We start from the raw sequence: 24,162 nt of genomic DNA, 5'->3' as shown, positions 1-24,162 counted from the left end.
CAGATCCGACGGCTTACGTCTATCCCCTTTATGGGAGATAGTACTTTACAAATCAGCTAATCTTTCCTAACTTTTTATTGTATTATTATTTTTTTTTTAGGAAAGTTATTGACCTTTTTAGTTATCTTACACCAGCTACTTAGGTAGCGCTTTTTGGAATTGTCAGTTAGTGTTTAATTTTGTGCTCAATTGTATTGAAGATGCCTGTGACACACAGGCGAAAATTATACTATTAAATAATATTTCTACGTGAGTTTTTCCGTTATTTATCATGTATAGTTATGTCTATTCATTTTCCAAGTCAACACCATATGGTCACTCTCTCCAACTGGTGGGAGAGACGTCAACTCAATTATTATCAACTCTTCTGATGCTATAACCAAATCCAAAACTTTTGAACATCTTGTTCCCTCTGTTACATGTTGCCTAAGACATTTGTCCCTCAAGAATTCTAGAAATTCCATTCCCCTATTGCTACATGCATCTTCCTCTCTCCAATTTATACTACTGAAGTTAAAATCTCCCATAATAATCATTCTTCTTGCACTTGCCAAACTTAGCTGTCTAAACATCTCCTGGTCCCCATCCTCTGCGCTCCTGGGTCTGTAGCAACACCCCACTAAATATCCTGTCTTGCCTACCTCTACCTCACACCATACGCTCTCAAAATCATTTGTCTCACTTCCTTCCAAATTCTCCACTCTTAGAGGACATAGGTCATCACTTATCATAAGCAGTACCCCACCACCACGCTTTCCCCTCCTATCCTGACGAAAAATGCTATACCCAGCGACTTCTATTCCTGTTGTTATATCCCCTTCTGTCAACCACGTCTCAGTGATCGCAATAATTTTTGGCCAGGCTGATGCTATCTGCGCCACCAATTCCTCTCCCTTATTCCGGATACTCCTGGCATTAGTATAAAGCATATAAATGCCATTGTTTCTATACCCAGCTTTATCCCTTCTAGACTCCACTGGGCTCAGTGTTACCTGACATTGTCTCCCTTCTCCCAAGTATCCATTCCCACAAGAGGCCACCCCTGCTATCATCCTCCCTGGGACACACTGACTCGTTCAGAACAGCAATCTCTCCAGATGCCTACGTCCTTCCTCATTCAAATGTAAACGGTCTCTCGCATACAATTCCTCTCTTTCCTCAAATGCACTCCAAGAATCCACATATACCAGTCCTCTCTTGTCACACATTCTCGCTATTATGCCATTCAATATCACTGCTCTTCTGCTCAGCTCATCATTATCATACCTAGGCAACAAGCACACTATTTTTCCTCTCTCTGTCTTCTTCCGTACAGTCTCATGCAAAAATCTCATATCTCTCGCTGCCCAACTTACATTACCACTCAAGTCATTCGTTCCTACCATCACAATCATCTCATCCACCCTTTCACCTCTCTTAATTGCCATAGCCACCCTTTCTATTGTTCCTCCTGGCAAACACTCCTCACACATCCTATCTTGAACACCACGGATCATTGAGTCGCCATACATTATACCTCTTACCATTCCCTTGCTCCTATTGTTTCCATTCTCTCCTCTTCTTTCATTCCCATACCTCTTTCTTCTACTGTTTCCATTCTCTCCTCTTCTAGCACTCCCATACATCTCTCATTCCCTCTCTCCTACGGTTTCCATTTTCTCCACTTCTAGCACTTCCATATCCCTCTCTCATTCTGTCTCTCCTACTACTATTTCCATCCACTCGTCTTCTAGCATTCCCATACCTCTCTCTCATTCCATCTCTCCTACCGTTTCCATTCTCTCCTCTTCTAGCACTTCCATATCTCTCTCTCTCATTCCGTCTCTCCTACTGTTTCCATCCTCTCGTCTGCCAGCATTCCCATACCTCTCTCTCATTCCCTCTCTTCTACTGTTTCCATTCTCTCCTCTTCTAGCACCCCCATACCTCTCACTCATACTCCCTAAATTCTCTCTCTCTCCTACTCTGATTCGCCTTGCATTTATCTCTTCCATTCTCCTAATCTTATCTTTCATACTTCTGCTCTCATTCACAAGACATTCCACCTCCTCTTTCAACTCATCTATCTCCCTGTGCAGGTCAGTCACTCTTAATCTAAATTCACTCTCCAAAAATTTCCTCTAGTCGCTGACTAGACTCGAAACGAAGTCTTCCTTCGTGCGGCCAAGCGCCGTGGTGCGCAAACGCCACATCCACTGAGCTACACAGGCTCTCTCAAAATAACTCACTGCACCGTGATCCTTCCAACCAAGCCACACGAAACCTCTTATGGTTTGATTATGATGATTTTCCTATTTGCTGGCTAATTTGCCTATACATTTTATGATAACTTTATGATTTTATCATTACCTTCTACATTTTCAGGTCTATAGGCAACATCTGACAAAGTATTTCATTCTATTTTCATTCTCTCAGACAATAAATGCTTCACAAACCTCTGCCACTATTTGTCCCTTATATATCTATCTGTCTTCCAAGGTCATAACTCCTTTTTTTATCATCAACAGCAGCCCACCTCGTTTTTATCCTTTTCTGTCTATAATAAAAATATCATACCTTTCCTTTGCTGTCATGTAGTTATTATTATTATTTACTGATGATAAAATTATAGTAGAATAATAGAGTAGCAGAATGACACTTACATTAGGAAAAAATTACTTAAGATTTGTAGAATTTTCAGCTAGGTTTTCTAGCCATTGTCAATACAACTGAAAAGAGATAACTACAATATGAACAACACTTGAATTGCAAGCACAATAGGCTATCAACTGATAATTCCATCTACAACTATTAGAATTCAAAGAAATAAATGTAGATAATTACAATTTTAATACATTCAAGAAGATGGGTATTACTTAATGACTTCCCAAAATATTGGGACAGTTGAAAAAACTCATTTTAATTGAGGCAAACCTCAATGAAAAACGATTTTTTTCAACTTTCCCACTGTGAATGTGGGCTTCACAACTTTCTTTATATAATCTTTAAAGAAGAAAATAACTTTTACATATGACTTTAGCTTTGTTCTAGTGAATTCTATACCTGGTGGATAAGGCATGGCTAGATAAACCAGAGTTATCTGACTCTTGAAGTAAAATATGCTCTTGATGTTCTTGTTGATGAATCTGCACAGAATGCCCCGTCTTCCCATAATAGGAAAATGAATAAATAAAGGATCCTGAAAAGCATAGAATAACAGAGAGGAGGATATTTGTTTTTCGGAGAGTCTAGGGGGAAAGAAAACATACTGGAAAGAAAGTTGTAGATCACTCTGATAAAGCCTCGCAATTTTCCTAAGTAACGCTCCTCATTCCTGTGTTTTTTAAAATTGTAATTATTTAAATTTATTTCTTTGAATTCTAATAGATGTAGATGGAGTTATCCTCCTGCAGTTGATAGCACGTATTGTCACCCACTTGCAATTTAAGTATTGTTCTTATTGTGTTTATCTATAAAAAAGAAATGAGAAGAGGGGATAGTACTACTAATGATATCAGATGACACAAGTCCAGTTAGGATAGAAACATGAAAGTAATAACATTCCGCATAACAGTGAATTTGAGACTATCTGGTGTGAGGTGGAGGAAAAGGATGAAATGTATAATGGGCTGTTGCTACAGATATGGTGGTTCTGCTGTGGAAATGAAGAAATGCATTTTCAATTTACCCTGATTGGTCCTAAGCAAATAATCATTATGGGTGACTTATCAAAACATTGATTTTGTTGAGGAGAAATCTCCTGATAAGAATGAAAGAGAATTTATTGAGCTTTTGTGAGACAACTTCCTCAAGCAGCATGTGAAAGAGGGAACTCCAAGTCAGAGAGCGTTAGATTTGATCATAGCAATAGAAGGCGACTCATTTAAGAAGGTGACTGACAGTTTTACCAGCAGTTGGTAACAGTGATCATTATTATTATTATTATTCAGGCCTCCATGGAGTCAAAAGACTCATCATGGGAGGTCCTTTCTAAGAAACACAAGTCTATCAAGCCTCATCAAGGGAGGTCCCTCCTAGGAAACAGAAAGCCTATTCATACCACTCCTTAAACGCATTGACCGTTCTCACTCTCACCACTTTATCGGGCAATGCATTCCATGGTTCAACCACCCTCCATGCAAAGAAACTCCTCACCCTCTTTCTCACAGTTTCCTTTCGTAACTTCCAGGGATGGCCCCTTATCATGACTCCTTCCCGCTGTTCAACCACGTGAAAGAACTCCCCAGCGTCAACCCTGTTACCACCTCTCAACAGTTTAAAAGTCTCAATCATATCAACTCTCCTTCTTCTATCCACCAAACTCTGCAGTCCACACTCCATCAGCCGATCCTCATAACTAACATTGTACAGTCCTGACACCATCTTTGTTATCCGCCTTTGTACCCTTTCCATAGTTAATTTATCCCCTTCAAATCCTGGGGACCAGATCTGAGAACAATAGTCTAAGTGTGGTCTGATCAGAGTCTTATACAACGGAATGATAACCCTTTTATCTCTGCAGGTCAGTGTCTTTCTCATTATTGCATCAATCCTCTGTGTTACCTTCACTACCTTTGCAATATGTCCCATAAATTTCAGGTTTCTATCAATCATCAACCCTAGATCTCTTGTCTCCCCTACTTCCTCCAGTATAACTCCTCCCATAGAGTATGCAGCATCCCATCGATGTGTCCCAAATATGCCTTACTTTCCTGGAAGTAGCTAATAACTATATGGATGTTTCACTTAGGACAGGTTACATGCTAAACTACAAAGCTAGATATTATGACCAAATCAGGGAAATATTGTCCTTGGTTACATGATATCAGCAATGTATGAGAATGAAAAGATGCTTAAATGCCTCAATATCTGAAGAACAAACAGGATAGAGGGTGAAATGGATGTGCAACCTTATTAAAGATGAGATCCATAAGGAGAAGATGATGTGAAGGAACATCATGAGATTAAGAGTGAGAGAAGTTGAGAAATATATAAAGGAGAAACTACTAGTTTAGCTTTCTGCACAAAGCATTGTGAATAAATCTAAATCAGAGCATGAAAAGAAATTAACTGCACATTCAAAAGGCAATCCAAAAGAATCCAAATAGGGTTGGTCAGATGGATAGGAGGGTTGATGGAGAGATATCAGAGAGTAATTTATTCAGGAGTAGAGTCCAAAAGAAGGCCTGTGATCAGTGGCATGTCACTCTCCCCCTCCTCCTCCTGTCCACCAGACCCTGCAAGTTGCATCTTCTCAATCTTTCCTCATACTCGACATTCCAGAGGTTAGAAACTACCTTAGTCAGTCACCTCTGGACCCTCTCCAACATCTCTTCATCCTTCTGAAAATCAGGTGACCAAATCTGGGCACAATAGTCCATGTGTCGCCTAATCAAAGCCTTATACAATGGAACAAGAATCTCCCTACTTCTACAAGTCAGTGTCCTCCGCATCATTCCGAGAAGCCTTTGTGTTGTCTTCACTTTGAGTATGTGTCCCCTAAATTTCAAATCCTTATCCAGTATCACCCACAGATCTCTTATTTCCTCCACCTCCAACAATATATCTTCACCAAGCATAAATTCTGCATCCCATTTTTGATTTCCAAATTTGAAAACCTTACATTTTGCAGCATTGAACTCACATCACCATTCCCGTACCCAATCACTCAAATTATTCAAGTCTTCTTGCAAGGCCACAACATCTCTACTCTTCATGGTTCATCCCAACTTTGCATCATCTGCAAACAACTGAATATCTTCATCCAAATCTTCATCAATATCATTAATATACAAGTTAAACAGCAATGGCCCTAAAACAGATCCCTTAGGCACACCACTAGTAACTTTCCTTTTTCTGGATATCGTTCCTCGATACACAACTCGTTCATACCTATCAGACAGCCAGTCTCTAATCCAATGCACCAATCTAATATCCAACCCCATCCACTCTAGTTTGACTATCAACCTGTCATGCAGTAATCTATCAAAAGCCTTTGCAAAAATCTAAATACATGGAAACAGTCACCTTATTGTAATAAGTAAGTAGATTACTAAAACATGACTTCCCTTTAGCAAATCCATGCTGTACATCAAAGATAATACCATTGTTGTCAACCCAAGTCTGGATCCTAGTTCTCACAAGCTTTTCCAGTCAGTAAACTGGAGCAGATGGGGATGGATATAGGGTTGGTGAGATGGATAGGAGGGTGGTTGATGGAGAGATACCAGAGAGTGGTTTATTCAGGAGTGGAGTCCAAAAGACGGCTTGTGACTAGTGGTGTGCCACAGGGTTCTGTTATTGGACCACTACTTTTCAATTTGTTCATTAGTGATATAGTAAAGGATCTGAGAGGAAGTGTTTACTTGTTTGCTGATGATGCAAAGTTGGGCAGAGCAATTGTGAATGCACAGGATGTCAAAATTTTGCCATGCAATGATTTGGATAGTTTGGAGGACTGGGCTAAGGAAAATGGATGTCAATTTAATGTGGCAAAGTGTAAGGTTATGCATTTTGGAGTGAAAAGATTAGCAGCAGTATATCACATTGGTGGAACCGTACTCCAGGAGATTGATGAGGCTAGGGATTTGGGAGTGTTGGTGGATAGGGAGTTGAAGTTTAGGGGCACATTGCAAAAGTGGCTAAAATAGTTCATCAAATCACTTGGTTACTGAAATATACTTTAATGAGCAGAGACAAACAAGTTATTGTTCCTCTATATCGAGCCCTGATAAGATCCCATCTGGACTACTATGCCCAGATATGGGTGCCAGGGTTTCTTCTTGATGGGGAGGAGGTGGAGAGGATCCAGGGACGAGTGACCAAGATGGTGGCAGGTTTGTGGAATGAACCTCATGAGAACAGATTGAAGATTTACGGGTTGCAAAAATTGGTTGATAGGTGGAAATGAGGTGATATGATTGCGACATTCAAAGTACTGAAGGGTTTCTATAAGATTAATCCAGAAGATATTTTTGAGAATAGGGCTGGTGGTGGGAGGACTAGGGGCCATACATGGAAGTTGGGCAAAAATGTGGTTGGCAGGGGTGTTAGAGCTAGGTTCTTTACATGAAGAGTGGTAAACGAGTGGAATAAGCTGCCAGAATCTGTTGTGTGTGCTATGACCGTGAACAGTTTAAGGCGAGGTATGATAGATATTGTGTGAAAGACGAATAGTTGTTCTTGACATGATGTTAAGGTCTCCCTCGATGAGTCTGTCGGCTCCTTGGAGTTGCCCGTATTAATAATAATAATAATAATAATAACAACTTAACTACAACACCTGACACACAGATAATTGCTTGAGTTCTATCACCTCCTTTATGAAGTGGTAATGTAATGTAATATGAAGTGGTAATGTAATGTAATATAATATAATATCCAGATGATGCCACCTCATATATATATATATATATATATATATATATATATATCAGTCAGCTATTCTAAAACTATATTAATTTACTATTTTCAGGCCATTTCTTATATTTTTTGAGCTCTGGTCTTGAATATCCATGTGAAATTGTTAAATCATCAATCCTGTATATCCTTATTCCTGTGTATAACACCACTCTTCTAAATGTTGAAGAAATGTTTCCATCAGTTAATCTACATGTGGCAAAAGGTACCTTGTCAATCCTAAAATCAGTTAAGAAGAAGAATGAATTACTCTTAAATGCATTAGGTAAGGCATTTTTTTTTATAATCATCATAGGAAGCAACTATTTTGGTATTTGCTTTGGTATCAGAGATACCAAATCAAATACCAAAAATAATTATATTTAAAAAGAAAAAAAACATGCAAAAGTCTAGGTAACTTACCCTGACCTTGCATAAATGCAGTGCTGAAAGGTGGTTTTTGGAACAGATAGGATCAGTGATATTTGACAGAGGGATTTTATTGAATAAAGTATATGTGAAAAAGATTGGACTAGAAAAGAGAAAGTGGGGCAGATGGTTTGTGTAGCCTGTATACAAACAAGCTGTTTGTATACAGTGATATTAAACGGCATGTTGCTGCTGCTTGTTGAACTATCTAGTAGAAGCAATGTCTAAATGTATTCTAAGGCTCAGAAAGTTAAATAAGATAGGTGTGAAATAGATGAATGAAGAGATTAAGCATGCGAAAAAGGGCATTATGGAGATAGCATAAGAGAAGTGGTAATAACCAATTCCATGAGGATTACAAAGACCAAGCAAGGAAGGTGACTTGGTTAGTAAGGGTAGCAAAAATGAGTTATGAGCAGCAGTTAGCATATGAAGCCAGAAAAGAATCTTAGGGAGTTCTTTTGATATGTAGTCAGCAAAAAAAAAAAAAAAAAAAAAAAAAAGATTATGGATGGATGACATTGAGTGGAGAAAATGGTATAAGGACAACTGCTGTGGAAGATATAGTGGAGATACTTAATGAGCAATTCATAAAGGTCTTTCATTCTTGTGAATGTGACTTCATGGAGAGATTGAGAGCAGTTGATGATGGGGAGGAGAGACTGACTGTAAGTGAGCAAGAGGTGTATGGGGAGTTGAGCAAACTTAATGTTAAAAAGGCTGTGGACTTGATAATATATCACCATGTATTCTGAAGGAATGTGCCAGGGAGTTGACATCTGCCTTGACATATTTTTTAATATGAGTCTTGCACTGGGTCAAGTTCCAAAGGAGTGGAAGGAGGGCAAGATTGTGCTGCTTCATAAGGTAGGTGATAGAACTCAAGAATCAAATTATAGGCCTATCTGGGTGTCAGGTGTTGTTGCTAATTGTTGGAGAAGCTGGTGAGAACTAGGATCCAGAATTGCGTTGACAACAATGGTATTATCTTTGATGGGCAGCATGGATTTGCTAAAGGGAGGTCATGTTTTAGTAATCTACTTACTTATTACAATAAGGTGACAGCTTTCTTGGGCAGAGGAGAGGGATACACATTAGTATACTTAGATTTCACAATGGCTTTTGATAGATTACCGCATGATAAGTTGATAGTCAAACTAGAGCAGATGGGGTTGGATATTAGATTAGTGTATTGGATTTGAGACTGGCTATCTGATAGGTATCAGCAAGTATGTATGAAGGAGCAATATCCCAGAGATGGAAAGTCATTAATGGTGTACCTCAGGAGTCTGTTTTAGGGCCATTACTGTTTAACTTTACATTAATGAAATTGGTGAAAATTTGCATGCAGATATTCAGTTATTTGCAGTTCATGCAAAGCTGGGTCGAACTATGGAGAATAGAGAAGATGTTGTGGCCTTACAAGAAGACTTGAATAAATTGAGTGAATGGGAATGGGGGGGTGCGAGTTCAGTGTTGCAAAATGTAAGCTTTATGCTTGGTGGGGATATATTGTTGGAGGTGGAGGAAATAAGAGGTCTTGGGGTGATAGTGGATAAGGATCTGAAAAATTAGGGGACACATTGCCAAAATTGTGAGGACAACACAAAGATCTGGGAATGATGCAGAGGACACTGACTTGTAGAAGTAGGGAGATTCTTGTTCCATTGTATAAGGCTTTGATTAGGCCACACAGACTACTGGGCACAGCTTTGGTCACCTGGTTTTCAAAAGGATGAATAGTTATTGGAAAGGGTCCAGAGGCAACTGACTAAGGTAGGTTTCTGACCTCTGGAATGTTGAATATTGTGAAGATGCAATTCACAGAGTCTAGTGGATAGGAGGAAGAGGGGGAGATATGATAGAAAGAAAGTAGTTAGTGATGGGTTGTTATAGGATCAGTGTTGGAGGGATTTTACAGCAAAAATTGGGTGATCATGGGAGAACCAGAGGTCATCCTTGGAAGCTGTATAAAGAGGGTGTGATTAGGGCATGAGAAGCAGGTTTTTTTGCATGCAGAGTTGTGAATGATTGGAATGTCTTTCCTGAGAGTGTGTTGTCTGCAGAGAATTTGAGTGTGTGTGACAAAAGGACTTCCTAGATGAGTCTTTCACTCCATGGGATCTTGTTGGACTAGAAAAGAGAAAGTGGGGCAAATGGTTTGCGTACAGCGATATCAAAGAGCTTGTTGCTGCTGCTTGGTGAAACAAGAAGCCTGTGATCTGATGGAGCAGCAAAAAACTTCTGCTTTCATCAATCATAATTCACTCCCCCCCTTACACACACACATGCACACCAATTTTCAACTTTTTTCACTCCAAGAACTTTCATTTGTATCTTCCCCATGAAAACTTCTAGCTAATAACAGACCTCTTGGTTCCAGAACCATTTATTAGCATCAGTTTTATTGCTGGTCAAGATAATCTGATTTTCTTTTTATTTTCCCTTGTAAAATGTAGCTTTCTGCTCTATGATAATTTATTCAGAGTTAATTTTACACAACATATGGAATTTCCATTGTGTGTGTGTGTGTGTGTGCGCGTGCGTGTGTTTACTGTATCAATTATACTGATTCAGGTATGATAAAATTATTATTATTACTGAGGTATTTCCTTAGTTGTGGGAAGTCCACACTAATCACTATTCATAAAATCTAACATACTTCTCAATCAACTGATTTATTAACATTGTACTCATGACCACTTCAGGCAGCTCATTTTTCTCAATCTTCATTCTCCAAGTAAAAAATCTAGTTCTCATGCTACTAACCACACTCTTGCACATTTTCTGGGGTACTGAAAAATTTCCTCTGCTTTTATCATGTAAAATCCCTTTAGTAACTTATCCATTCTTCTGTCATCTCCTAGTTAAAACTGATCTACATTTCTATTTTTTCTGATTTTTTGTGTTTGGAGATTTTTGGAGTTCAGTAGTTCTGTTCTTCTGTTGTCATATTTCTAGATGCCATATGGGATGCAGGTGAGAATTTCAAACTCATGGACCTGTTAAGCCATTATTACTGTCCAGATGGGAATGATGGATCAGCATCTCAAAGGCTTCTTTGAGTTTTCTTTTGTACCAAGTTTTGGTATGATTAAAGACTAGATGGTTACCTTTCCAGTCAGTTCTGTGGCACATTTGAGGTGCATGATCAGAAATGCCCAATTTTCATAATTAAGGAATTTAATGTCATTTGTGTTCTCCTTTTCTTACCATGATTGTTCAGCCTGTTCTACCTGTGTTGGATAAATTACAGGTACAATGGATTTGATATACCCATGAGCTGTCAATGGGAGGAAAGGAATATTTATAGGAGATGAATAAGTTTTTAGTTTTTTGGGAGACCTTAAATGTAGCTCCAGATTTACTAATGAAAGATAGCTTTTGTGTTGGATGATCATAAAAATCTTTGTGTATATATTGGCCCAAGTGAGTAGGTTTACAGTAGACTGGAAACAGTAGACTAGGTTTACATTATGAAGGGAAAACAGCCTGAAGAAGATGTGTAATAGGTATATCTAGAAAGGAAGTATGTTATTGTTTTTAATCTCAATAGTTTATTTGATGTATCTCTATGTTTTTTTGTTCAGGTGGATTAGGAAGGTGTTTAAAGTTTAGTGGCTGTTGGGCCAAATATCAAATATATCATCAACATATCTGAGCCAAATTTTTGGTTTTAGAATATTGTTGGATCTATTATTATAATTATTATTATTACTCTAAGACCCCCATGGAATCAGAGACTCATCTAGGAGGTCCTTTTGTCATACACACAGCTCATAATACTATGCCTGAAACACACTCAAATTCTCTGCAGACACCAAACTCTCAGGCAAGGCATTCCAATAATTCATAACTCTGCATGAAAAAACCTGCTTCTCACTCCCTCGTTCACACATCCAGAGCACTTTTCTCAAAATCTTCCATATAAAAGTTAGCTATGGAGTGTGTGTGTGGGGGGGAGGTATAATGAGCCCATAGCCATACTTTTTTTTTTGTATGTAGGAAGTTATTTTGCCTTATGAAATAACCAGAGTGCAGCATGCTGACAAAGAGGATTATGCTACTGGGTAGAAGTTTGTTCTGTAGGAGAACCACATCAGTAATTGGGGCATTCATGAAAAGGGCAGTTACATCAAAGCTGACTAATAAATCTTCATTGAGTCTGATGTTCTTAATTTTATTTTATGAAGTGCTGTATGTTTTTTATATAGGGAGGGGAAATGACTTACCAACTCCTTGAGTGCCAATGCTAAGTTCTTGGCTGAGTGGGCTGCTTATTCCTTCACTATTGGATGCAATGGCATATTATTTTTGTATATTTTTGGAGGACCAGAAATTCTTGGAGCATGGTCATAATGCATTACTAGCTTTATGATGGTTTCTATCGGCCATATAGTGACTGACTTAAATCATTCTGTTGTGTTCTTTTTAATGTGGTTTGTTGCATTGTTCTTAACCAATTGACATGTGTTGATATCAGTTAACAACAGATTAATTTTTTGTAGTACAGTCTTGCATCATTCTTGAACAAACAGCTAAGTAAACTGTTTGGTCAAGAATGATGGCAGCATTACTATTATTGGCCTCAGTAATATCGATATTTTTGTTAGTTATCAGACATTTTAAAGCTGTTACTTAATATGTTAGACTATTAATATGTTAACCATTGCTTAATGTTACATTTTTCCAACTATGTTTTATCAGCTTCATTGGCAGGTAGCCAATTTTATACATCTTTCACTGTTAAAGGTGAAATCTAATTTATTGACTTATCTGGTACAATTGGGTAGCTTAGGCAATTGTGAAGAAGTGAGGGTTTCCACTGTTCAAGTTGTGGCTTCACAAGCTTCTAAACTTGGCTATTGCACACTGGTGGTTGCTACTTCTTGCATTGCTGGTTTATTGTTGGTTGCTTTGGCACATTGCTTTTAGGTTGTATGTTAATTTCCAATTGTTGTTTTAGCCTTAGGAATATAGCAATAAGTTTTATTTTTTTGTGTGCAAGATGTGTTCTGCAGAGTTAATGGTAATCCTTTAAAGAAAACATCCTGAATGTTTTAAGTAGCTGGATAGTATAATGAGATTAAGCAGCTATTTTTGCAAGACTCCTGGATTTTTTTTGGCATAACTGGGCTTTTTCTATATAGTCATAAATATGGTTGAAGTGAAAATTCATATCAACCATATTTATGACTATATTACATGTTTAATGAGCCCTGTTGGACCCCACTTAGAACGTTCTGCCTCCTTGATACTACCCCACCATACATAACTCTCTGATACTATCCTGAATCCAGTTGACTAACCTAACATCTAAACCCATCTGCTGCAACTTAAATATCAGGCAATGCATTCCACAGTTCAACAACCCTCCATACAAAGAAACCACTCCTCACCCTCTTGCTCACAACTTCCTTTTGTAACTTAGGGATGGTCCCTTGTCCCTGCTCCCCTCCCCCCGTTCCACCAAGCAAAAGAACTCCCTAGTGTTAACCCTTTAACTACCTCTCAACAGTTTAAAAGTCTCAATCATATCACTTCTCCCTCTTCTGTCTACCAAACTCTGTAGTACACATTCCCTCAGCTTATCGTCATAACAAATATTGTATAGTCCTGAACACAGTTAATTTATCCCCTTCAAATGCTGGGGACCAAATTTGAGAACAATAGTCCAAGTGATCTGATCAGGGCTTTATACAATGGAATGACAACTCTTTTATCTCTGCAGGTCAGTGTCCTTCTCAGTATTGCAGCAATCCTCTAGGTATCCTTCACCACCTTTGCAATATGTTCCCTGAATTTCAGGTGTCTATCAATCATCACTCCCAGATCTCTTGTCTCTCCTACTTCCTCCAGTACAGCTCCTCCAATAGAGTATGCTACCTCCCATCAAAGTATCCCAAACTTCATGAGTTTACATTTTACTGCATTAAACTGAAAGCCCCATTCATTTGCCCATCTGTCCAGTTTATTCAAATCTGCTTGCAGGGATGCCACATCTACACTATTATTAATAACACTTCCTAGCTTAATATCATCTGCAAACAACTTAATATCCCCTTGCCATCCACTGACAATGTCATTAATATAAAGGTTAAACAATACAGGTCCTAGTACTGAGCCTGTTGGATCCCACTTAGAACGTTCTGCCTCCTTGATACTACCCCACCATACATAACTCTCTGATACTATCCTGAATCCAGTTGACTAACCTAACATCTAAACCCATCTGCTGCAACTTAAATATCAGCTTATCATGTGGTACCCTGTCAATTGCCTTTGCAGAATCCAAAAAAAATGGCAGTATATGCCTTTCCTCTCATCAACTGCTCTTGTCACACAAAGGCAATCATATTACTAAAGCAAGAGCAACCTTAACAAATCCATGTTGACTCTCACAGATAACATTACCCTCACTTGCCCAACGCTGTATATGGTCCCTCACTAATTTCTCCAAGATGACAACTACTGATGAAGCACAAACTGGCCTATAGTTAGACATATCCAGTCTGCTACCATCCTTATGCAATGCCACTATCTTATCTTCCTTCCATTCCTTGGGTACCTTTCCCATAGACAGACTTTCATTGAAAAGCCTAGTCAACGGAGCTGTTAGTAATTTTGCATTCTCTCCAAACCCACTGTCCCACAGTGGGTTTTGAAATACCATCCACTCCCACAGTTTTACTGACATCCAAGGTACTCAATATTTGGAACACAGTCTCCTCTTGCACCTCTAAACCTCGAACCTGACCTATCCTTCTAGTATTAAAACTTACTTCTCCAGGATGATATTCTCTAATACAGTGTTTTATTGAACAACTCCACTATGTCCTCTCCATCAGCAACTCTATTCCCATTTTTATCTCACAATGCCATTCTTCCACAATAATTTCTCCTCCTACTGGCCACATATCTAAAAAATTCCCTAGGATTATCTTTGGATCTTAGTGCCAGTCTCTTCTCATATTCCAGTTTTGCCTTCCATATAATATTAGTCACTCTCCTGGCCTGAGTCTTATATTCTTCATGCATCTGCTCTTTAGCTCTCTCCTTATATCTCTTCCATAATCTCTTTTTCATCTGCAGTTCGTGTTTGATATTGATTTCATCCACTTTACACCAAATTGCACCCTCTTCTTCACTTGTGGAATTCAGCTTACTATTGCTGCCAACAAATATTCCTTCATAATTTCCCAAGCTAATGATATCTTGCTCTTCCAATTTCTCCCTCCATGGAACTACTGAAAGTTCATATCTAAGACTATTATAATTACTTGCCTTATAATTTCACATATATTCCCTTCTCCTTGATACTCCTGCATGTCTATTCATCTTCCAAGTCAAAACCACATGGGCACTCTCTCCAACTGGGGAAAAGATGCCATCTCAGTTAGAATCAGCTCTTCTGCTGCTATGACCAAATGCAAAACTCTTGAACCTCGTGCTCCTTCTATTACATGTTGCCAAATACATTATTATTATTATTATTATTATTATTATTATGATTTGACATCTCCAGGAGTCCAAAGACTCATCGAGGGAGAGTGTGCAACAGCATCGAACAATTGGTCCCCTTTCAACTACTAACCATTTGTCTCTCAAGAATTCTAGAAATTTCATTCTCTTATTGCTACATGCATCTTCCTCTCCCCAATTTATACTACTGTAGTTAAAATCTCTCATAACAATCATTCTTCTTGCACTTTCCAAGCTCAACTGTCTTTAAACATCTCCTACTCCTCATGCTCTGTGCTCCTTGGCTTGTAGCAACACCCCACTAAATATCCTGTGTTGCTCACCTCTACCTCACACCATATGCTTTCAAAATCATTATTGTCACTGCCTTCCAACGCCTCCACTCTGAGAGGACATAAGTCATCACATATCATACCACCACCACCACCACATTTTCCCTTTCTATCCTTTTACAAAATGCTGTACCCTGCTACTTCTATTCCTGTTATTATATCATCTACTGTCAACCACGTCTCAGAGATCCCAATAATCTTCAGACAGGTTGATGCTATCAGCACCACCACCAGTTCATCTCCTTTATTCCAGATATTCATGGCATTAGTATAAAGTATAAAAATGTCATTGTTTCTATACCTATCCTTATCCCCCCCCCCCCCCCCGACTCCACTGGACTCAACGTTACCTGATGTATTTCCTCTTCTCCCAAGCTCCTCTTCCCACAAGAGGCCATCCCTGCTATCATCCACCCTGGTACTTCTAGTTTCTCTGCATTGACACACTGACTCATTCAAAGAACAGCAATCTCTCCAGATGCCTACAACCTTCCTCATTCAAATGCAAACGGTCTCTTGCATACAGTTCATTTCTGTCCTCAAATGTCCCACAAGCATCCACGTATTCCAAGCCTCTCTTCTGACACATTCTGGCTATCATGCTATACATTATTAATGCTCTTCTACTCATGTTGCTGTTGATATATCAGTTTTAAAGAGGCCAGCCAATTAATCAACACAGAAATGCACATCTTTAGCTTACCATAGTGATTATACTGGTTGGGCTTAATCTCCTCTTTCTTTCATTGTGAAAGAATGATCAGCATTCGTTGTTTAGGATTGTGGAAACAAACTCCCACTAAAATGCAGACATCATCATCATCATCATCAAATACCTGCCATGTACCCTCAAGGGGGTGTACAGGATATGATAGTACTACATGAAAAATTTACATCATTACTAACTTCCTATCTACAATTTTCCTCCAAATCAGTCTGTTACTTGTCAAGACTCCAATATTATTATTATCAGATTATATTTCTATCATCTAAGGCACATTTTACCGTATCAATCCACCTATATCTTGGTCTTCCTCTGGGTTGTTTTGATGCCAACCTGGCAGAGAACACTTGTTTTGCTAATCTTTTTATTATTATTATTATTCAGGCCTCCAAGGAGTCAAAAGACTCATTGAGGGAGGTCCTTCCTAAGACATAAAGTCTGTCAAGACTCACTGAGGGGAGGTCCCCCCCCTGAGAAACACAAAGTCCATCATACCACTCTTTAAACTCACTGACCGTTCTTGCTCCCACCACTCCATCAGGCAATGCATTCCACGGCTCAACCACCCTCCACACAAAGAAACCACTCCTTACCCTCTTGCTCACAGTTTCCTTTCGTAACTTCCAGGGATGGCCTCTTGTCATCACTCCTTCCCGCTGATCAACCAAGCGAAAGAACTCCCCAGTGTCAACCCTGTAACCACCTCTCAACAGTTTAAAAGTCTCAATCATATCACCTCTCCTTCTTCTATCCACCAAACTCTGCAGTCCACATTCTCTCAGCCGATCCTCATAACTGTCCTTGTACAGACCTGAAACCATCTTTGTCATCCGTCGTTGTATCCTTTCCACAGTTAATTTATCCCCTTCAAATCCTGGGGACCACATCTGAGAACAATAGTCCAAGTGTGGTCTGATCAGAGACTTATACAACGAAATGATAACCCTCTTTTCTCTGCAGGTCAGTGTCCTTCTCATAATAGCAATCCTTTGTGTTACCTTCACCACCTTTGCAATATGTCCCTTAAACTTCAGGTTTCTATCAATCATCAACCCGAGATCTCTTGTCTCCCCTACTTCCTCCAGTATAACTCCTCCCATAGAGTATGCAGCATCCCATCGATGTTTCCCAAACCTCAAGACCTTACATTTTGCTGCATTAAACCAAAACCCCCATTCATTTGCCCATCTATCTAGCTTATTTAAATCCTCTTGCAGGGCTACCACATCTGCACTATTACTAATAATCCTTCCCAGCTTCGCATCATCTGCAAACAACTGAATATCCCCCTGCAATCCACTGGCTATGTCATTGATATAAAGGTTAAACAATATAGATCCTAGTACTGAGCCCTGTGGGACCCCACTTGTAACCCTCTGCCTCCTGGAAACTGCTCCACCATACGCAACTCTCTGATACCTATCAGACAGCCAATCCTGAATCCAGTTGACCAATCTGACATCCAGACCCATGTGCTGCAACTTAAATATCAGCTTATCATGTGGCACCCTGTCAAATGCCTTCGCCAAGTCTAAGAAAATTGCAGTATATGCCTTTCCCTCATCTAATGTTCTTGTAACTTTATTATAAAAGGCTAGCATATTGCTAAAACAAGAGCGTCCTTTCACAAATCCATGTTGATTCTGACAGATAACATTACCCTCATCTGCCCAATGCTGTACACAGTCCCTCACTACTTTCTCCAAGATCTTAACAACGACTGATGACACACAGACTGGCCTATAATTAGACACTTCCAGTCTGTTACCACCCTTATGCAATGGCACTATCTTACCTTCCTTCCATTCCCTGGGCACCTTTGCCAAAGCCAGACTTTCATTGAAAAGTCACGTTAAAGGTACTGTCAATTCCCTAGCACATTCTCTCAAAACTCGTGGCGAAATACCATCCAGTCCCACAGCTTTACTGACATCCAGAGTACTCAGTATCTGAAACACACTCTCCTCCTGTACCTCCAGACCTCGTACCAGTCCTATCCCTCTAGCATTAAAACTGACTCCTCTAGGATGAAATACTCCAATAAAGTGTTCATTGAACAATTCCACTATGTCCTCTGCATCAGTCACTCTATTCCCATTTTTATCCCACAATATCAATCTTCCACAGTCATTTCTCCTCCTACTGGCCACATAGCTAAAAAATTCCCTAGGATTTTCTTTGGATCTTAGGGCCAATCTCCTCTCATATTCCAGTTTCGCTTTCCTTACCACACTAGTCACTCTTCTGGCCTGTGTCTTATATTCCTCATGCATCTCTTCACCTATCTCCTTATATCTCTTCCATAGCCTCTTTTTCGCATGCAATTCCTGTTTAATATTGTTTGTCATCCACTTTACTCCAAATTGCGTTCTCTTCTTCACTCATGGTATACAACTTACCATTGCTGATAACAAATATTCTTTCACAATTTCCCATGCACTGGTGATATCCCGGCCTTCCAATTCCTCCCTCCATGAAACTTCCCGAAGTTGACATCTAAGACTATTATAATCACCTGCCTTATAATTCCACATAAGTTTCCGTCTCTTTGATACTCCTGCATGTCTATTCATTTTCCAAGTCAACACCATATGGTCACTCTCTCCAACTGGTGGGAGAGACGTCAACTCAGTTATTATCAACTCTTCTGATGCTAAAACCAAATCCAAAATTTTTGAACTTCTTGTTCCTTCTGTTACATGTTGCCTAAGACATTTGTCCCTCAAGAATTCTAGAAATTCCATTCCCCTATTGCTACATGCATCTTCCTTTCTCCAATTTATACTACTGAAGTTAAAATCTCCCATAACAATCATTCTTCTTGCACTTGCCAAACTTAGCTGTCTAAACATCTCCTGGTCCCCATCCTCTGCGCTCCTGGGTCTGTAGCAACACCCCACTAAATATCCTGTCTTGCCTACCTCTACCTCACACCATACGCTCTCAAAATCATTTGTCTCACTTCCTTCCAAATTCTCCACTCTTAGAGGACATAGGTCATCACTTATCATAAGCAGTACCCCACCACCACGCTTTCCCCTCCTATCCTGACGAAAAATGCTATACCCAGCGACTTCTATTCCTGTTGTTATATCCCCTTCTGTCAACCACTTCTCAGTGATCGCAATAATTTTTGGCCAGGCTGATGCTATCTGGGCCACCAATTCTTCTCCCTTATTCCGGATACTCCTGGCATTAGTATACAGCATATAAATGCCATTGTTTCTATACCCAGCATTATCTCTTCTGGACTCCACTGGGCTCAGTGTTACCTGACATTGTCTCCCTTCTCCCAAGTATCCATTCCCACAAGAGGCCACCCCTGCTATCATCCTCCCTGGGACACACTGACTCGTTCAGAACAGCAATCTCTCCAGATGCCTACGTCCTTCCTCATTCAAATGTAAACGGTCTCTCGCATACAACTCCTCTCTTTCCTCAAACACACTCCAGGCATCCACATATACCAGTCCTCTCTTGTCACACATTCTCGCTATTATGCCATTCAATATCACTGCTCTTCTGCTCAGCTCATCATTATCATACCTAGGCAACACGCACACTATTTTTCCTCTCTCTGTCTTCTTCCGTACAGTCTCAAGCAAAAATCTCATATCTCTCGCTGCCCGACTTACATTACCACTCAAGTCATTCGTTCCTACCATCACAATCATCTCATCCACCCTTTCACCTCTCTTAATTTCCTCGCCCATTCTGTTTAAGTAACCATACCACCTGAGATTAGCTCTGCTAAGGCATTCCTGGATGCTGACAATGTCAAGTTCTTTCCTAATATCCTCATTTTTAATATGATAATGCCATTGATGCCATCTGTTCACGCTTATAATCTTTCTCAGGACTCTCATATCCGCAGTCTCTAGTCTTTGGTGAAGTATTTTACTTCTGACCCAGCTCTCAGATCCATAAGTTAAAATTGGTTTGAACACTGTCTTGTATACAGCTAATTTAGTGTTCTGACTAATTTCTCTCTTATTCCAATTTATTCAATTGACTTCCCACCATACCAGCTTTGCTGATTCTGTTATCTATTTCTATATTTAATTTACCATCTTCAGTAAAAATCGTGCCTAAGTAGCTGAAATGTTTTACTTGTTCCACAGGTTCTCCATTCACAACACAATTAACATTTTCAATGATTCTGCCTATTTTCATTGTCTTTGTCTTTTTATTGCTGACCTTCATACCATATCTATTACAACAGCTATTCAATTTAGTCAGAGAATCTTGCAGACTTGTAGCAGATTTATTTAGAAGTATAACATCATCCGCATAAAGCAAAGAGCTGACATTAACATCTCCAATTTTGATATCATGTATAATACCACTTTCCTTCATAATGTGATCCATATAGATAATGAATAACAGAGGGGATAATGAACATCCTTGTCTCACACCAGATTTAACATTAAACCATCTCCCTGTACTTCCTTCAATTCTAACTGCTGACTTACAACTCAAATAAAGACTAAGTATTGCTTGATATAATGCCCCATTGACACCATATAACTGCAATGTATTCAATAGCTTCTCTCTTGGCACCTTGTCATATGCCTTTTCCAAATCGACAAAACTTAAATACAGATCTTTGTTATATTCCCATGCTTTCTCGACTATTTGTCGTAAAGTGAAGATCTGATCCTGACATCATGTATTTGGCCTGAATCCAGCTTGTTCTTCACCAAGCTTTTCTTCCACAATTCTTCTCGACTGTTTCTCAAGTATACTTGAATAGATCTTCCCAGTAGCACTCAGTAGGGAAATACCTCTGTAATTCTCACATTCAGTTTTATTTCCCTTTTTATATATGGGTACTATGAGAGCTCTACTCCAATCATTGGGAATTCATCCCTCTGTCCAGGCTTTCTGAACTATGCAGTGCAGCCACTGTAAGACTCTTATACCACCATACTTCAGCATTTCTGGTCGATATCATCTACTCCTGCTGCCTTTCCACATTTCAAGCCTTTGATGGCTTTTTCTACTTCAAGTATGGATATGTATTCCTGACTGCATTCCTGGTCAGTGTTTTTTACCACTGTGCTGTCATCACTGCTTATTTCATTTAGCAGTTTTTCGAAGTAATTACTCCATACTTCAAGGATATCTTTTTCTCCCATTTTCATGTCACCTTTATCATCTCTAACTCCTTTTACAGCACTCTTTCCTCCATTCCTATGCTTCTTCCACATCCTCCAGAATATTTTGCCATCTTCTTGATATTTATTTTCTATGTTCTTCCCAAAGTCCTCCCATGACTTTTGTTTAGCTAGTTTTACACACTCTTTAGCTTTCTTACATTTGTCTCTGTATTCTGTAAGAGTAAAAGCTGACTTATTTGACAGGAACTTTTGATATGCTTTCTTCTTTTCCTTCACTGCCTCTTTAACTTCCTGTGTCCACCAGGGAGTTCTGATTTTTTATTCTTGCAGACAACCTCACCACATGCCTCTCTGGCAGAATCAATCAATGTTTTCTTCAGAGTTTGCCACTGAATCTCCAAGGTTTGATTCCTGTTCTCAAACTCTTTCATTTTTTCTTCAATAATCTTTGTGTATTTTAGTCTACAGTTCACATCTGAGAGCTGCTCAACTTTTATTCGCTTTAAAACTTTCTTACATGTTATTCTTTTCAATATGAAATTCAATTTTATCATGCACAAGACTAAATAGTGATCACTTCCAATTTCAAATCCTGTGTACACTCTGGTGTCCTGCACCATGGAGAAAACATCACTATCAACAATAACGTAGTCAGTGAGACTTTTCTTATTCCTAGCCTCTTCTCTCCATGTGAATTTGTGCACATTTTTATGTTGGAACATGGTGTTAGTAATAACCAGTCCATGTCCTGAGCAGAAATCCAACAGATATTTGCCATTATTATTAGGTTTGCTCTTTTCTCCAAATTTTCCCAAAATATTTTTGTATGTCTCACAATCATTTCCTACTCTGCTATTTAGATCCACAACAAAGACCAACTTTTCCTTAAAATGCAGACAATGAATGCATTTAAGGCTTGGCATGATGAACTGTGTGTGTTTGTGACAGTGGGAGCTCCCATGATGAGTTTTTGAGCATGGAGTTCTGATGATGATGACAATAATAAAATTAATAATAATAATTTTAAAAAATAAAAATCCTGACATTTCAACCTTCATGCCAAGATTCTCATCAGAACACACACACATACAGGGTGTTCGGGATAAATTTGACATATTTATAATTAATTATATTTTTCCGTAAGTTACATGTATTAACACACACTTCTCTTCATTTAAAAGTTTGGACCCTTCTTCATTCATATACAAGATGTCAGAAAGGATGGATAGCTGGAACCCACCTGAATCATGGAAGAGAATAACTTGTATCATGATGATTCGTGCCCGCCATCAAAATAAGGATATTACGACTGCTGCCCAATGCTCCCTGAATACAGTAAAAACAATCAGGCATGAACTAGAGACTTGCAATGGTGACTACGAGGATGTAGCAAGAAGAAAGATCCCTAGCAGACGATCTGATTGCGTTCGTACAGCAGAATTCCTCGCAAATCTGCAGGAATAGGTGTTGAAGAACCCTGGCATTGGAATTCGGGCTTTGTTCGTGGAGTTGCTAACTGTAGTCAAGCCCTGGATAACAAGGGTAGCCAATGGTAGGCCGTATGTATGGCAGCAGGATTCGGCCCCTTGCCACACCTCTGGGAAAAGTCAAAAATGGTTGTCTGAAAATTTCTACGACTTCACCAGTCCAAATGTTTGGCCTCCAAACTCCCCAGACCTTAACCCCATGGATTATTTTGTATGGGGCGCAGTTGAAAAAGACACCAATCGCACTTCCAGTAATACAAAAGCCCAGTTAATGGATAAAATTAAAACAGTTTTTGCGGCCCTTCCCAGGGAGACTGTAGCATCAGCTTGTTCGAGGTTCCGAAGCAGAATTGAAGCTGTGATCGATGCTAATGGTGGTTATTTTGAGTAAATCTTGTTGATAGTATTGTAATTAACTCTGCCTGTAATGTTTTTTTGTCAATTCATTAAATTTAATAGATACAAAGAAGATTTTCTTTTTCCTTACGAAACTGTCAAATTTATCCCGAACACCCTGTATATATATATATACATATATATATGTATATACATATATATATACATATATATATGTATATACATATATATATACATATATATATGTATATACATATATATATACATATATATATATATGTATATACATATATATATACACATATATATATATGTATATACATGTGTATATATATATATATATATATATATATATATATATATATATATATATATATATATATACAGGGTGTTCGGGATAAATTTGACATATTTATAATTAATTATATTTTTCCGTAAGTTACATGTATTAACACACACTTCTCTTCATTTAAAAGTTTGGACCCTTCTTCATTCATATACAAGATGTCAGAAAGGATGGATAGCTGGAACCCACCTGAATCATGGAAGAGAATAACTTGTATCATGATGATTCGTGCCCGCCATCAAAATAAGGATATTACGACTGCTGCCCAATGCTCCCTGAATACAGTAAAAACAATCAGGCATGAACTAGAGACTTGCAATGGTGACTACGAGGATGTAGCAAGAAGAAAGATCCCTAGCAGACGATCTGATTGCGTTCGTACAGCAGAATTCCTCGCAAATCTGCAGGAACAGGTGTTGAAGAACCCTGGCATTGGAATTCGGGCTTTGTTCGTGGAGTTGCTAACTGTAGTCAAGCCCTGGATAACAAGGGTAGCCAATGGTAGGCC

At 38.9% G+C, this 24,162-nt stretch overlaps 1 protein-coding gene across 1 annotated transcript in view; it reads left to right on the top strand.

The window, feature by feature from the left end:
• LOC150105174 (meiosis inhibitor protein 1-like) overlaps window positions 1-24,162 on the top strand; it is a 190,137-nt gene that overhangs the window by 29,963 nt on the left and 136,012 nt on the right. Inside the window, exon 3 of the mRNA XM_090395131.1 lies at window positions 7,454-7,663. Coding sequence (XP_090251257.1) covers window positions 7,454-7,663 — 210 coding nt within the window. The remainder of the gene's footprint in view (window positions 1-7,453; window positions 7,664-24,162) is intronic.

Source organism: Typopeltis vanoorti, chromosome 7 (genome assembly GCF_054136105.1).
Source record: "Typopeltis vanoorti isolate ZY-2024b chromosome 7, IOZ_Tvanoo_1.0, whole genome shotgun sequence".
Lineage (NCBI taxonomy): Eukaryota > Metazoa > Arthropoda > Arachnida > Uropygi > Thelyphonidae > Typopeltis > Typopeltis vanoorti.
Note: the sequence above shows the minus strand (reverse complement) of the source record. Positions and strands in the feature narration are given on the sequence as shown.